Source organism: Trichomycterus rosablanca, chromosome 5 (genome assembly GCF_030014385.1).
Source record: "Trichomycterus rosablanca isolate fTriRos1 chromosome 5, fTriRos1.hap1, whole genome shotgun sequence".
NCBI lineage: Eukaryota > Metazoa > Chordata > Actinopteri > Siluriformes > Trichomycteridae > Trichomycterus > Trichomycterus rosablanca.
This window is the reverse complement of record NC_085992.1, coordinates 52,134,824-52,148,754: the sequence shown is the minus strand read 5'-3', so window position 1 is coordinate 52,148,754 and position 13,931 is coordinate 52,134,824. Positions and strand designations below refer to the sequence as shown.

The following is a 13,931-nucleotide window of genomic DNA, read 5'->3' as shown; positions in this document are numbered from 1 at the left end:
TGTCCAAATTGTGCCCAAATGTGTCGTTGTCCCTCCCTGGTGTCATGTGTCAAGGTCCCAGGTGTAAATGGGGAGCAGGGCTGTTAAATTTGGTGTTTTGGGTACAATTCTCTCATACTGGCCACTGGATATTCAACATGGCACCTCATGGCAAAGAACTCTCTGAGGATGTGAGAAATAGAATTGTTGCTCTCCACAAAGATGGCCTGGACTATAAGAAGATTGCTAACACCCTGAAACTGAGCTACAGCATGGTGGCCAAGGTCATACAGCGGTTTTCCAGGACAGGTTCCACTCGGAACAGGCTTCGCCAGGGTCGACCAAAGAAGTTGAGTCCACGTGTTCGGCGTCATATCCAGAGCTTTAAAAAATAGACACATGAGTGCTGCCAGCATTGCTGCAGAGGTTGAAGACGTGGGAGGTCAGCCTGTCAGTGCTCAGACCATACGCCGCACACTGCATCAACTCGGTCTGCATGGTCGTCATCCCAGAAGGAAGCTGACGCACAAGAAAGCCCGCAAACAGTTTGCTGAAGACAAGCAGTCCAAGAACATGGATTACTGGAATGCCCTGTGGTCTGACGAGACCAAGATAAACTTGTTTGGCTCAGATGGTGTCCAGCATGTGTGGCGGCGCCCTGGTGAGAAGTACCAAGACAACTGTATCTTGCCTACAGTCAAGCATGGTGGTGGTAGCATCATGGTATTGGGCTGCATGAGTGTTGCTGGCACTGGGGAGCTGCAGTTCATTGAGGGAAACATGAATTCCAACATGTACTGTGACATTCTGAAACAGAGCATGATCCCCTCCCTTCGAAAACTGGGCCTCATGGCAGTTTTCCAACAGGATAACGACCCCAAACACAACCTCCAAGATGACAACTGCCTTGCTGAGGAAGCTGAAGGTAAAGGTGATGGACTAAACCCAATTGAGCACCTGTGGCGCATCCTCAAGTGGAAGGTGGAGGAGTTCAAGGTGTCTAATATCCACCAGCTCCGTGATGTCATCATGGAGGAGTGGAAGAGGATTCCAGTAGCAACCTGTGCAGCTCTGGTGAATTCCATGCCCAGGAGGGTTAAGGCAGTGCTGGATAATAATGGTGGTCACACAAAATATTGACACTTTGGGCACAATTTGGACATGTTCACTGTGGGGTGTACTCACTTATGTTGCAGCTATTTAGACATTAATGGCTGTGTGTTGAGTTATTTTCAGAAGACAGTAAATCTACACTGCTATACAAGTTGTACACTGACTACTCTAAGTTATATCCAAGTTTCATGTCTATAGTGTTGTCCCATGAAAAGATATAATGAAATATTTACAGAAATGTGAGGGGTGTACTCACTTTTGTGATACACTGTATGTGTGTATATGAGAAGGTGTGTGTATGAGTGTGTGTATGAGTGTGTGTGTATAAGTATGTATATATGTGTGTATATGAGAAGGTGTGTGTATGAGTGTGTCTGGGATAATGCTGAAGCTGAAGGTGGAACGTATACATTAACCCGACCATGTAATTTAATCATAACCCACCACCAGCGCCCTCTATCTGCCAAAATGAACAGCGTGAACGTCTGCGATGAGCGCAGCTCTACACCGGTCCTGATCTAATCTCAGTTCCACCTCTGTACAGATCTACGTGCCGAGCGAGCCGGGGCGCCCCCCTATTAGATCAGGAGAGGAACCCGAACAGGAGCGCCGAGACCCGCGCACGTGTGATATTTATGAGCTGCAGTAACCCGCCAGCCGCGCGGACCTGCGGAGTCCAGTCGTCATTTATTCAGAGCAAATCAACTTCACACTGAATAGAGATGAAACCCTGTCAGATTCATAGAACACGTCTCTCACAGGGGAGCGGGGCAGAGACACAGCGGCTGAGAATAAACCCCACCGCGCTGGTGAAAACCCTCCGCTGTTAGCTAAAAAAAAGCGTAACGCTTAATGGCCCCCCCGCCGCGGACATCAGCGGCCTTCCTCGCTAACTGGAGGAGAGTCGGGATACAGAAACCAGACGAAGACTCGCTAAATACGTCCCGAAACTACGAGACACCACGTCAGACACGACAAGGTTTTAATATGAAGCTGCAATCTGGGAAGGAGGGGATAGGGGGCGCTATAGCTATGAGCAGTGAAGCAATTAAGGAATCAAACTAGAAACTGGAAGGTTGCAGGTTTAAGCACCACCACACTGAACAAGTCGCTTTGGATAATGTAAGAGAAGACGAAGTGCTGCAGTGTGTCTGTGTGTATATATATATATATGTGTGTGTGTGTGTATTTATATAAGTGTATGTACATAAGTGTGTGTATATGTGTGTGTATGTGTGTAAGTGCTGCAGTGACGCCCTCTGCTGGCTGATCGGTGGTGCTGCACAGAGACGGGGGACGATGGAAATCGGTGCATGACGATACGGATCCCTGTATGAACCCAGGTAAAAAAAAGAGCAGGTGAAAAGAAGTGGTCAGTGCCGCACACGTGTCGGAGGGGGCGCATGTAGCCTGCAGCAGTAGAGGGGAATTGGATATGACTAAATTGGGAGGAAAATTGAGATCAATGCAAAAAGTGGTAGCTCTGCGGTTAAGGTACTGGACTCGTTTGTAATCATAAGGTCGCTGGTTCAAGCCCCACACCACTGCCGATATGCCACTGTTGGGCCCCTGAGCAAGGCCCTTAACCCTCAGTTGCTTCACTTCACGTTAAGCTCAGACCGCCGTCTCTTGATGTTCATTCACTTTGCTTAATGGGCAGTGGTAGCTCAGCAGTTAGACACTTTTATCTGAAGCTACTTACAATTATGACTAAGAACATTTCAAGCAATTGAAGGTTAAGGGCCTTGCTCAGGGGCCCAACAGTGGAAACTTGGAGGTGGTGGGGCTTTAACCAGCAACCTTCTGATTACTAGTCCGGTACATTAACCGCTGAGCTACCACTGCCCAAGCAAGAGACACTTTTATTCAAAGTGACCTACAAGTTATGACTGAATACAATACGAGCAATTGAGGGTTGAGGGCCTTGCTCAGGGGCCCAACAGTCGCAATTTGCAGTGGCAATGGGACGTGAACCAGCAACATTCTGATTACTAGTCCAGTACCAGCTATGACTGCCTAAGCAAACAGACACTTTTATCTGAATTGCCTGACCATTATTACAATTATTTAAGCAACTAAGGGTTAAGGGCCTCGCTCAGGGGTCCAACAGAAGCAACTTGGCAGTGGTGGGGCTTGAACCGGCAACCTTCTGATTACTAGTCCAGTACTTTAACCACTGAGCTACAAACTGCCCCTATTACTTCACATATATCAACAAGTACAGAGGGGAAAGCTGTAGCCTAGCGGTTAAGGTGCTGGTCCAGTAAGCGGAAGGTCGCCGGTTCTGGCCCCACCACTGCCAGGTTGTCACTGTCGGGCCCTTGAGCAAGGCCCTTAACCCTGAATTGCTTAGAGTACCGAAAATGCAAATGTAAAATGTAAATATGGCGCCCGGATGGCGCTGGGATCGAATCCCCAGCAGTGCTTCCACACAGACATGATTGGTTATATCTAAGGAACCTTAGGTACCTTATCCGCGTCCACTTTCCCCTTGATGAACTCGGACCTCCAGAACTGCAGCGCCTGCTCCAGCGTCAGGCCGACGCCCTTGAGGAACAGGCCGTACTGCATGCGGCCGCCGTGGCGCAGGTGGTGCTGCTCTCGCAGGGCTCTGTGCAGCTGCCGCATGCACAGGGGGAAGGACCGGCCGGAGAGCTGGGGGGGGGGGGGGGGGGGGGGGAGAGGTACAGAGCCATTCAGAACCATTCAGCTATAAAACAACATGGCAGCATAAGTGTTACGGTACGTTCACAACGGCAGCGACTGTTCGCCTTCTGATGCCCAAATCTAGAAAACAATCTAACCACGATTTAGATACGAATTCAAAATCAGATATGAATCAGATACACATCGGATATGAATCAGATACGAATCAAATACATATCGGATATGAATCAGATACGAATCAAATATATATCAGATATGAATCAAATACACATCGGATATGAATCAGATACGAATCAAATACATATCAGATATCAATCAGATACGAATCAAATACATATCAGATATGAATCAGATACATATCAGATATGAATCAGATACGAATCAAATACATATCAGATATCAATTAGACACGAATCAAATACATATCAGATATCAATCAGATACGAATCAAATACATATCAGATATGAATCAGATACATATCAGATATGAATCAGATACGAATCAAATACATATCAGATATCAATCAGATACGAATCAAATACATATCAGATATCAATCAGATACGAATCAAATACATATCAGATATGAATCAGATACACATCGGATATGAATCAGATACATATTAGATATGAATCAGATACGAATCAAATATATATCAGATATGAATCAGATACATATCGGGTATGAATCAGATATGAATCAAATACATATCAGATATCAATCAGATACGAATCAAATACAGTGTATCACAAAAGTGAGTACACCCCTCACATTTCTGCAGATATTTAAGTATATCTTTTCATGGGACAACACTGACAAAATGACACTTTGACACAATGAAAAGTAGTCTGTGTGCAGCTTATATAACAGTGTAAATTTATTCTTCCCTCAAAATAACTCAATATACAGCCATTAATGTCTAAACCACCGGCAACAAAAGTGAGTACACCCCTAAGAGACTACACCCCTAAATGTCCAAATTGAGCACTGCTTGTCATTTTCCCTCCAAAATGTCATGTGATTTGTTAGTGTTACTAGGTCTCAGGTGTGCATAGGGAGCAGGTGTGTTCAATTTAGTAGTACAGCTCTCACACTCTCTCATACTGGTCACTGAAAGTTCCAACATGGCACCTCATGGCAAAGAACTCTCTAAGGATCTTAAAAGACGAATTGTTGCGCTACATGAAGATGGCCAAGGCTACAAGAAGATTGCCAACACCCTGAAACTGAGCTGCAGCACAGTGGCCAAGATCATCCAGCGTTTTAAAAGAGCAGGGTCCACTCAGAACAGACCTCGCATTGGTCGTCCAAAGAAGCTGAGTGCACGTGCTCAGCGTCACATCCAACTGCTGTCTTTGAAAGATAGGCGCAGGAGTGCTGTCAGCATTGCTGCAGAGATTGAAAAGGTAGGGGGTCAGCCTGTCAGTGCTCAGACCATACGCCGCACACTACATCAAATTGGTCTGCATGGCTGTCACCCCAGAAGGAAGCCTCTTCTGAAGTCTCTACACAAGAAAGCCTGCAAACAGTTTGCTGAAGACATGTCAACAAAGGACATGGATTACTGGAACCATGTCCTATGGTCTGATGAGACCAAGATTAATTTGTTTGGTTCAGATGGTCTCAAGCATGTGTGGCGGCAATCAGGTGAGGAGTACAAAGATAAGTGTGTCATGCCTACAGTCAAGCATGGTGGTGGGAATGCCATGGTCTGGGGCTGCATGAGTGCAGCAGGTGTTGGGGAGTTACATTTCATTGAGGGACACATGAACTCCAATATGTACTGTGAAATACTGAAGCAGAGCATGATCCCCTCCCTCCGGAAACTGGGTTGCAGGGCAGTGTTCCAGCATGATAATGACCCCAAACACACCTCTAAGACGACCACTGCTTTATTGAAGAGGCTGAGGGTAAAGGTGATGGACTGGCCAAGCATGTCTCCAGACCTAAACCCAATAGAACATCTTTGGGGCATCCTCAAGCGGAAGGTGGAGGAGCGCAAAGTCTCGAATATCCGCCAGCTCCGTGATGTCGTCATGGAGGAGTGGAAAAGCATTCCAGTGGCAACCTATGAAGCTCTGGTAAACTCCATGCCCAGGAGAGTTAAGGCAGTTCTGGGAAATAATGGTGGCCACACAAAATATTGACACTTCAGGAACTTTCACTAAGGGGTGTACTCACTTTTGTTGCCGGTGGTTTAGACATTAATGGCTGTATATTGAGTTATTTTGAGAGAAGAGTAAATTTACACTGTTATATAAGCTGCACACAGACTACTTTTCATTGTGTCAAAGTGTCATTTTGTCAGTGTTGTCCCATGAAAAGATATACTTAAATATCTGCAGAAATGTGAGGGGTGTACTCACTTTTGTGATACACTGTACATATCAGATATCAATCAGATACGAATCAAATACATATCAGATATGAATCAGATACACATCGGATATGAATCAGATACATATTGGATATGAATCAGATACGAATCAAATATATATCAGATATGAATCAGATACATATCGGATATGAATCAGATATTAATCAAATACATATCGGATATGAATCAGATACATATTGGATATGATTTAGATACGAATCAAATATATATCAGATATGAATCAGATACATATCGGATATGAATCAGATATTAATCAAATACATATCAGATATCAATCAGATACGAATCAAATACATATCAGATATCAATCAGATACGAATCAAATACATATCAGATATGAATCAGATACATATTGGATATGAATCAGATACGAATCAAATATATATCAGATATGAATCAGATATGAATCAGATACATATCGGATATGAATCAGATATGAATCAAATACATATCAGATATCAATCAGATACGAATCAAATACATATCAGATATCAATCAGATACGAATCAAATACATATCGGATATGAATCAGATACACATCGGATATGAATCAGATATGAATCAAATACATATCAGATATGAATCAGATACGATCAAATATGAATGAAATGTGAACCAGATAAATAAACACCCTGGAGTAAAATCATCATTGATCCCTGTGTGTAGTCCATCACTGACAGGAGTAGTTTGTGATCTTGAACGGTTCACAGTGGAGGAGATGGTACCTCTCTGCTCAGAGCTCAGTTCCTGCTGGTGATCATCACATCACTAATAATATGTATAAAGTAAAACTTCACTCGCCACCACGTCCGGCGGCTTTTACACCACGCATCTCTGCCGGTGTGAACGCACCACCATTAAATATACATGAATATAAATGTACGTATATATATATATATATATATATATATATATATATCAGTACTCACGGGATCGATCTGCTCCAGAGAAACCTTCCCTACGTTCTTCTGGATGCTGTAATCCTGACCTACGTACGCATGGCTGCAACACAGAAATAACACTTACAGTCAGTGCTGGACATCAGAGCACTCATCACATCCTCTTTACTATATAACCAAAAGAATTCGGACACCAGACCACGAGCTCGTCGAATCACGATCGAGTATAACAGGATCCAGTCGGTACAAGCAATGATGGGGCGTGGCTCACCACCGTGTTCCAAACATTTCTCGACGCCAGATGGCCAATACTTTAAACCTTTCACCGTCTACTGTGCATGATATTGTGGAAAGATTGCGAGAATCTGTAAAGGTCTGTGAACAGGCTACACGTGAGAAAGCATCGTGCTCCTGTGATCAGTTCTCAGGCCTGTAATGACGTGATGCGTTCATGATGTATTACTTGTGATGTCATAAACGTTTATGCATGTATATAATGCACGTGAAGGTATATATACGCACGTGTGTATATTCTATTCTATCTTAAATACAGCCACAGGGGCTCGGGAGCACTTCAGAAAACCCTCGTCACCTAACACAAGAAGTGCAACTTCATCAGATATCAATCAGATATCAATCACAAACAAATCACATACGAATCAGATACAAATTAAATACGGATTAGATACGAATCAAATATAAATCAGATATGAATCAATTATAAATAAAATACAAATCAGATATAAATCAAATACGTATCAGATCAGAATCAAATACGAATCAAATATGAATTAAATACAAATCAAATATGAATTACATACGAATCAGATACGCATCAGATACTAAATACAAATCAAATATGAATTAAATACGAATCAGATACTAATTACATACTAATTACGAATCAGATAAGAATCAGATACTAAATACGAATCAGATACGAATCAGATACGAATCAGATACTAAATACGAATCAAATATGAATTAAATACGAATCAGATACTAATTACATACTAATTACGAATCAGATAAGAATCAGATACTAAATACGAATCAGATACGAATCAGATACGAATCAGATACGCATCAGATACTAAATACGAATCAAATATGAATCAAATACGAATCAGATACTAATTACGAATCAGATACGAATCAAATACGAATCAGATACGCATCAGATACTAAATACGAATCAAATATGAATCAAATACGAATCAGATACTAAATACGAATCAGATACGAATCAAATACGAATCAGATACGCATCAGATACTAAATACGAATCAAATATGAATCAAATACGAATCAGATACTAAATACGAATCAGATACGAATCAAATACGAATCAGATACGCATCAGATACTAAATACGAATCAAATATGAATCAGATACGCATCAGATACTAAATACGAATCAAATATGAATCAAATACGAATCAGATACGCATCAGATACTAAATACGAATCAAATACGCATCAAATACGAATCAGATACGAATCAGATACGCATCAGATACGCATCAGATACTAAATACGAATCAGATATGAATCAAATACGAATCAGATACGCATCAGATACTAAATACGAATCAAATATGAATCAAATACGAATCAGATACGCATCAGATACTAAATACGAATCAGATACGCATCAAATACGAATCAGATACGAATCAGATACTAAATACGAATCAGATATGAATCAAATATGAATCAAATACGAATTAAATACAAATCAAATACGATTCAAATATGAATCAGATCGGAATGAAATATGAATCAGATCGGAATGAAATGATCTGATCAGTATGTGACGATAGGAACGGGGCTACAAACACTACAAACACAGAATGATAATTCTATCATTCTATTAAAAATACAGCTATAGGGTTCGGGAGCACTTCAGAAAACCATCGTCGCCTAACACACACGAGAAGTGCACCTTGATCCGATCGTTATGTGACTATATGAACTGCTCTAAACACACTTGCCTATAATCGGGTCTCGGATGGCGTCGGTAGCAGGCCGCGCCCCGTCCCTCCCTCTGTTCGCCGGCGGTCCGGCCGAGTTATATAAGGCGCTTAGGGAGCGATGACCCGGATAATCAAGGTGTTAGTGAAGTGAGCTGGGCTCGGGAGCGCCGAGGGTGGATTTAATCGTTTATAAACGGAGGACGTGACGCTAACGTGACTTACAGCGGTGACCCTCCCAATTTAGTCATACCCGATTCCCCATTCTAGTGCTGCAGACCTCCACTCCTCCTCCGAGATCCGTAACGCGCACAGAGCGTCACCACTGATCTGATCTCCATTAAGTCATCTCGGTCGGATTATTGCATCAGCAGTGTAGAACACGAGCGCCCCCTAGCTGACAAAATCGCCCGCTGGTGCGCTGGGCGGGAAAAGACGGGACTAAAAAGCGGGCAGGGCCCGAGGTGCCTGTACAGAAGTGGAGGAACCATGTTTAAATTGGGCATTTTGTCCCACACGGCAAGTCACCGATGCTTCAATGCTGCCACCGGCCGGTTGGGCGTCGACACCGACACGATCGGCTATGTCCGAGAGAGGTGTCTGGGGGCGGTACGGATGAACAGCCTAGCCATTGGGAGGCGCACTCGTCGGTGCGCTCTCAGCGCAGATCCCAAAGAGGGTCTGAGTGAAACCTGGTGACCCGTCCCGCTCCCCCACTACCTACCTGATCAGCTCCTCAGTACAGAGGATTCTAATCAGACCTGGAGTCATAATCAGATCATTTAGACGCTCTACTTAGCTCACCGCAGTTTTAGCTTACTAAGCTAACACGGTTAGCGCTAGCACGTTAGCTAACATCTCCCTTTGTGTACTGAAACGCTTAAACCGTCCCTGACGCCCCAATTTACTTTATTTAAATAAACCCACACTGGTATAATTACACCTTTATACAAATTACACATCAATGAGGATTTATTCACATGTGAGAGGAACTCTGTTGGTTGCTCCGCATTATATTCGTCCACCATGTTTGTAGTTCTTTGTGCCGCACTGAATGCTGGGATTGATCTTCAGCGCTGAGGAGGCGCCGGACGCTCCCTCGTCATTCAGTCGGATCATCACTCAGAATTAAGAACCTCAGTAGGAGCATTTTAAGGGAGCTAAGGATTTAGACACGCCCTCTTCTCGGGAGTGGAGGATGATGGGAAATGTGTGTGTAAAGTTTGTAGTATTTTATTGACGTGACGGGTTTACATACACATCAGGGCTCCGATTACTTTATCGACGATACTGTCGTGTTTTTTTCTTCTAGTAAACGGTGTGATGGATTTTTATTACGTTCTTCTCGTCGGATTTAAAACCATCAGTGGAAATTTGTCACTGATTTTTTTCTGACAGCACAAACAGGACATTATTTTGACAAGCTATTTGTGCAGGGCTGAATCAGGATTGTGTTCCCGGCTCCCAGTTATCTGAAGACCAGGAGTGTTAGAGCAGGGGGTTTCAACCTTTTTGGACATGCGCCCCCCTTCGTGTGCCAACCGCGGACTTGCCCCACGCCCCCTCCCCCCACAGAAATCATTGAGAAAGCTTCTGACGAGCTAAAATAACATAATTAACGTTGTGCACATCATACATACAATGTGTGACACTATGGTTTATCTGTGTAATATTCAGTTTTCATATGTGCAATAATAATAACGTAAGCATTTTAATTACTTAATTGTGTGTATATAACTTTTTAACTTAAAATTTTTCTTCTTTTTTCTTTGTTTTAAGCCAGTAGAGTGTTTATTATTTTTACATAAATGGGTGCTACTGTAAAAAACTGCAATTTACCTCTGGGATCAATAAAGTATTCTGATTCTGATACATACGATGCAATTTTGCTGATTGAAAATATTACTTCAAAAAGATAATACGGTCCGATCCCATCTGAGCCGATTCCATCAGCACGTTATATAAACTCGTGCTTCACTTTGGTACATCGTGAGCGGTTCTTGCTTTTTGATGTACAGTAGATGAGAGCAGAAAACGTTACTTCACAGAGTCAAGCATAGACAAAAGTTTATCAATTACTAAGTTGGTTAGTTCGGGATCATCTGCTCTGACTGACAGAAAACGTTTAGCTCCACGGGCAGAACGACTCTGACTCTGTTACTGCTCTGTAATAATACTCAGTATAATTAAGACTGAGCTTTATAATGTAAGAGAGTCACAAAGAATGTTCTGTAGTAGTTGGTGTTTATTTACAACCACAACATTCATTAATAACAGTAAACACGGAGAGATGACCGAGAAGAGAAACTTACGCTGCGCTTAAAATGAATCGACTCATGAATCACTTATATCGATACTGTGAACAGATCGTCTCTCTTAAAGACACACACACACACACACCGTTGCTTTTGTCACCGGTTTATCTTCGCTGTGAGCCCGATTTTTAAGGGTTTTTCAGACTGAACTGAATAACATTAAACGTGTGTGTGTGTGTGTGTGTGTGTGTGTGTGTGTGTGGTCAGTTAGACTAATCAAATCTGTCTCCCGTGGGTGAAAAACGTATCGCTTCAGTTTTAGAAGTAAAAAAAAATCTCGTAATGCCACTTTTTTCAGTCACGGCACCCTTCAAAAGTATTCAAAATCCTCTCTTGTGCAGAGATGAGCCCGTGTTTGTTTCTGCTTTAAAACATACGCGCCATGAACCAATCAGATTTAACATCATTAAAGAAGTTTATAGTTTATTTCTCAATTATTTGTCATTATACCACTAGCACTGCTCATCGTCCGCATGTTCTCTCTGTAGCTCGGTTACGGCTCTCAAACTCAAACTCAAAAGAAGCTTCGATGGCAGGACAAATAAGGACGTTCGTATTGCCACAGCAAGTTAGAGCGAAATAATAAAAATAACAATAAAAAAAATTAATATATACAAAACAGTTACATGTGCAAAAATATAAAATAGAATAAAATATGAATAAAAACAGTGCAAAATAATAGCAATAAAAATTATAATATTTACATTAATGAGGTAATGAGCTCTCTCTCTCTGTGTGTGTGTGTGTGTGTGTGTGTGTGTGTGTGTGTGTGTGTGTGTCGCTTGCTCTCTCCACGATACTGAAAGTGATTTAAATATCGATAATAATCAGCTCTTATTATGACTGATTGATTCCCTCTACTGATGGAAGCGGAATAGTTGAATTACAGCCGATAAGAACTGCACAGAAATAAAAATATATATTATAGCGGCTCCTTTTGTTCATCTTAAAGAGCCGTTCAATAGAATCGGATCAATAGAACAAGGACCTGGATTCTATCTGGGCTTGTGAGCTGCACTTGGAGCGCACTGACGAGCCTATCAAGTCCACACAGACGCCCGACCGGCCGACAGCACCGCTAAGATTCCAGCAGCGGTAAGCGAGAGCGCCCTCGGAATATATTAACCAAATAAGTAAAAAAAAAAAACATTTCCAGTTCCCGATTGTGAATTCGCTGGTGCTTGCACGACCCCCTCAGACACGCGTACGATCTGTAGCCAGAGTTGGCTCCCCACACTAAGCTCCATGTGACTCATAAATGTGACTGTATGCGATGCATGGAATTAAGGATTAAGGGCCTTGCTCAGGGGCCCGACAGCTTCAACCTGGCTTGGGAACCACTTGAAGCGATCAACTGCTTGTAATGGACTTTTAAGCCAAACTGGTAGCTCAGCGGTCAAGGTACTAGACTATTAATCAGAACGGTGTTAGTTCAAGACCCGCTGCCACCAAGGTGCCACTGTTGGGCCCCTGAGCTGAGATCGTGAGCCCGCTGCGGCTTGTACGATTTCAAATCTGATTAAGGAGAGCCGGGTCACCACATGCCCCCAATCTGCGACCAAGGTTGGGTCCCCAAACAAAGCACCATGTGACTGAAAGCAATGCAAGCCAATGAGGATTAAGGGCCTTGCTCAGGGGCCCGACAGTTTTAACCCGGCTTGGGAAGCACCGGTTCCACTGCAGATCAACTGCTTGTAATAATCAGTGTTTAAAGTACTGGACTAGTGATCAGAAGGTTGCCAGTTCAGGACCCTCCACCACCAAGGTGCCACTGTTGGACCCCTGAGCAAAATCTTTAATAGGTAATTGAACTATAACACTAACAGCAGCATCATTTCATCTGATTCTTTAATGCGGATGTTGTAATTACGGTTGGTAGATGGCGGATATTATACACAGTAGGGGGCGCAGTTGCTTAAATTGGAAGTTTAATCCCAAAACTGGTGAGGGTGTAATTCTGGAAAAGCCTGAGAGAGCATCTCCTCCAACACCACGCGCTCTAAACACGCCGAACAGATCCGTGCCCGGCTGCGGCATCGAGAACCGTCCCCTACAGGACCATCGCGCGCGTCACCCCCCTCCCCGGGGTCGCACGGTCGCCTTATCGGTCCCGAGCAGCGCCGACACACACAATAAGAGCCGGCGGCGCTCGCAAACAGCTGGCCGTCACACACGAATCCAATTACAGCAGCTGGATCGGGGGGAGCACAGCTGCTCTGATCGGATAACAATGGAAACGGCTGCCGGCCGGGGGGTGCCAGACGGGCGCGCTGCCACCGTTCGCTTCCTCTACAGAGGACCGAACACACGCCCGTCCGCCAGGGCGCCGCCGAGAAGCCGGGTTATAATATCCAGCTCACCATGTGCTCAGGTCACGCACATGATCAAAGCTAAACATTTACACCAACCAAATTACAACCGCATCATTATTCCAATAAAGAAACTGTTTAAACGAATCATTCTGGACATGAACGACTCTGTTTAAACGAATCATTCTGGACATGAACGACTCTGTTAAAACGAATCATTCTGGACACGAACGACTCTGTTAAAACGAATCATTCTGGACACGAACGACTCTGTTTA

The 13,931-nt window shown here is 43.3% G+C and overlaps 1 protein-coding gene across 4 annotated transcripts in view; it reads right to left on the bottom strand.

The window, feature by feature from the left end:
* Nucleotides 1-13,931, bottom strand: part of prim2 (DNA primase subunit 2) — a 64,265-nt gene that overhangs the window by 23,846 nt on the left and 26,488 nt on the right. For all 4 annotated transcript variants that reach the window (XM_062995369.1, XM_062995368.1, XM_062995370.1 and 1 more), the window contains 2 exons: nt 7,088-7,160; nt 3,562-3,747 (listed from right to left, as the gene is read on the bottom strand). In XM_062995369.1, the coding sequence (XP_062851439.1) occupies nt 3,562-3,747; nt 7,088-7,160 (259 nt within the window). The remainder of the gene's footprint in view (nt 1-3,561; nt 3,748-7,087; nt 7,161-13,931) is intronic.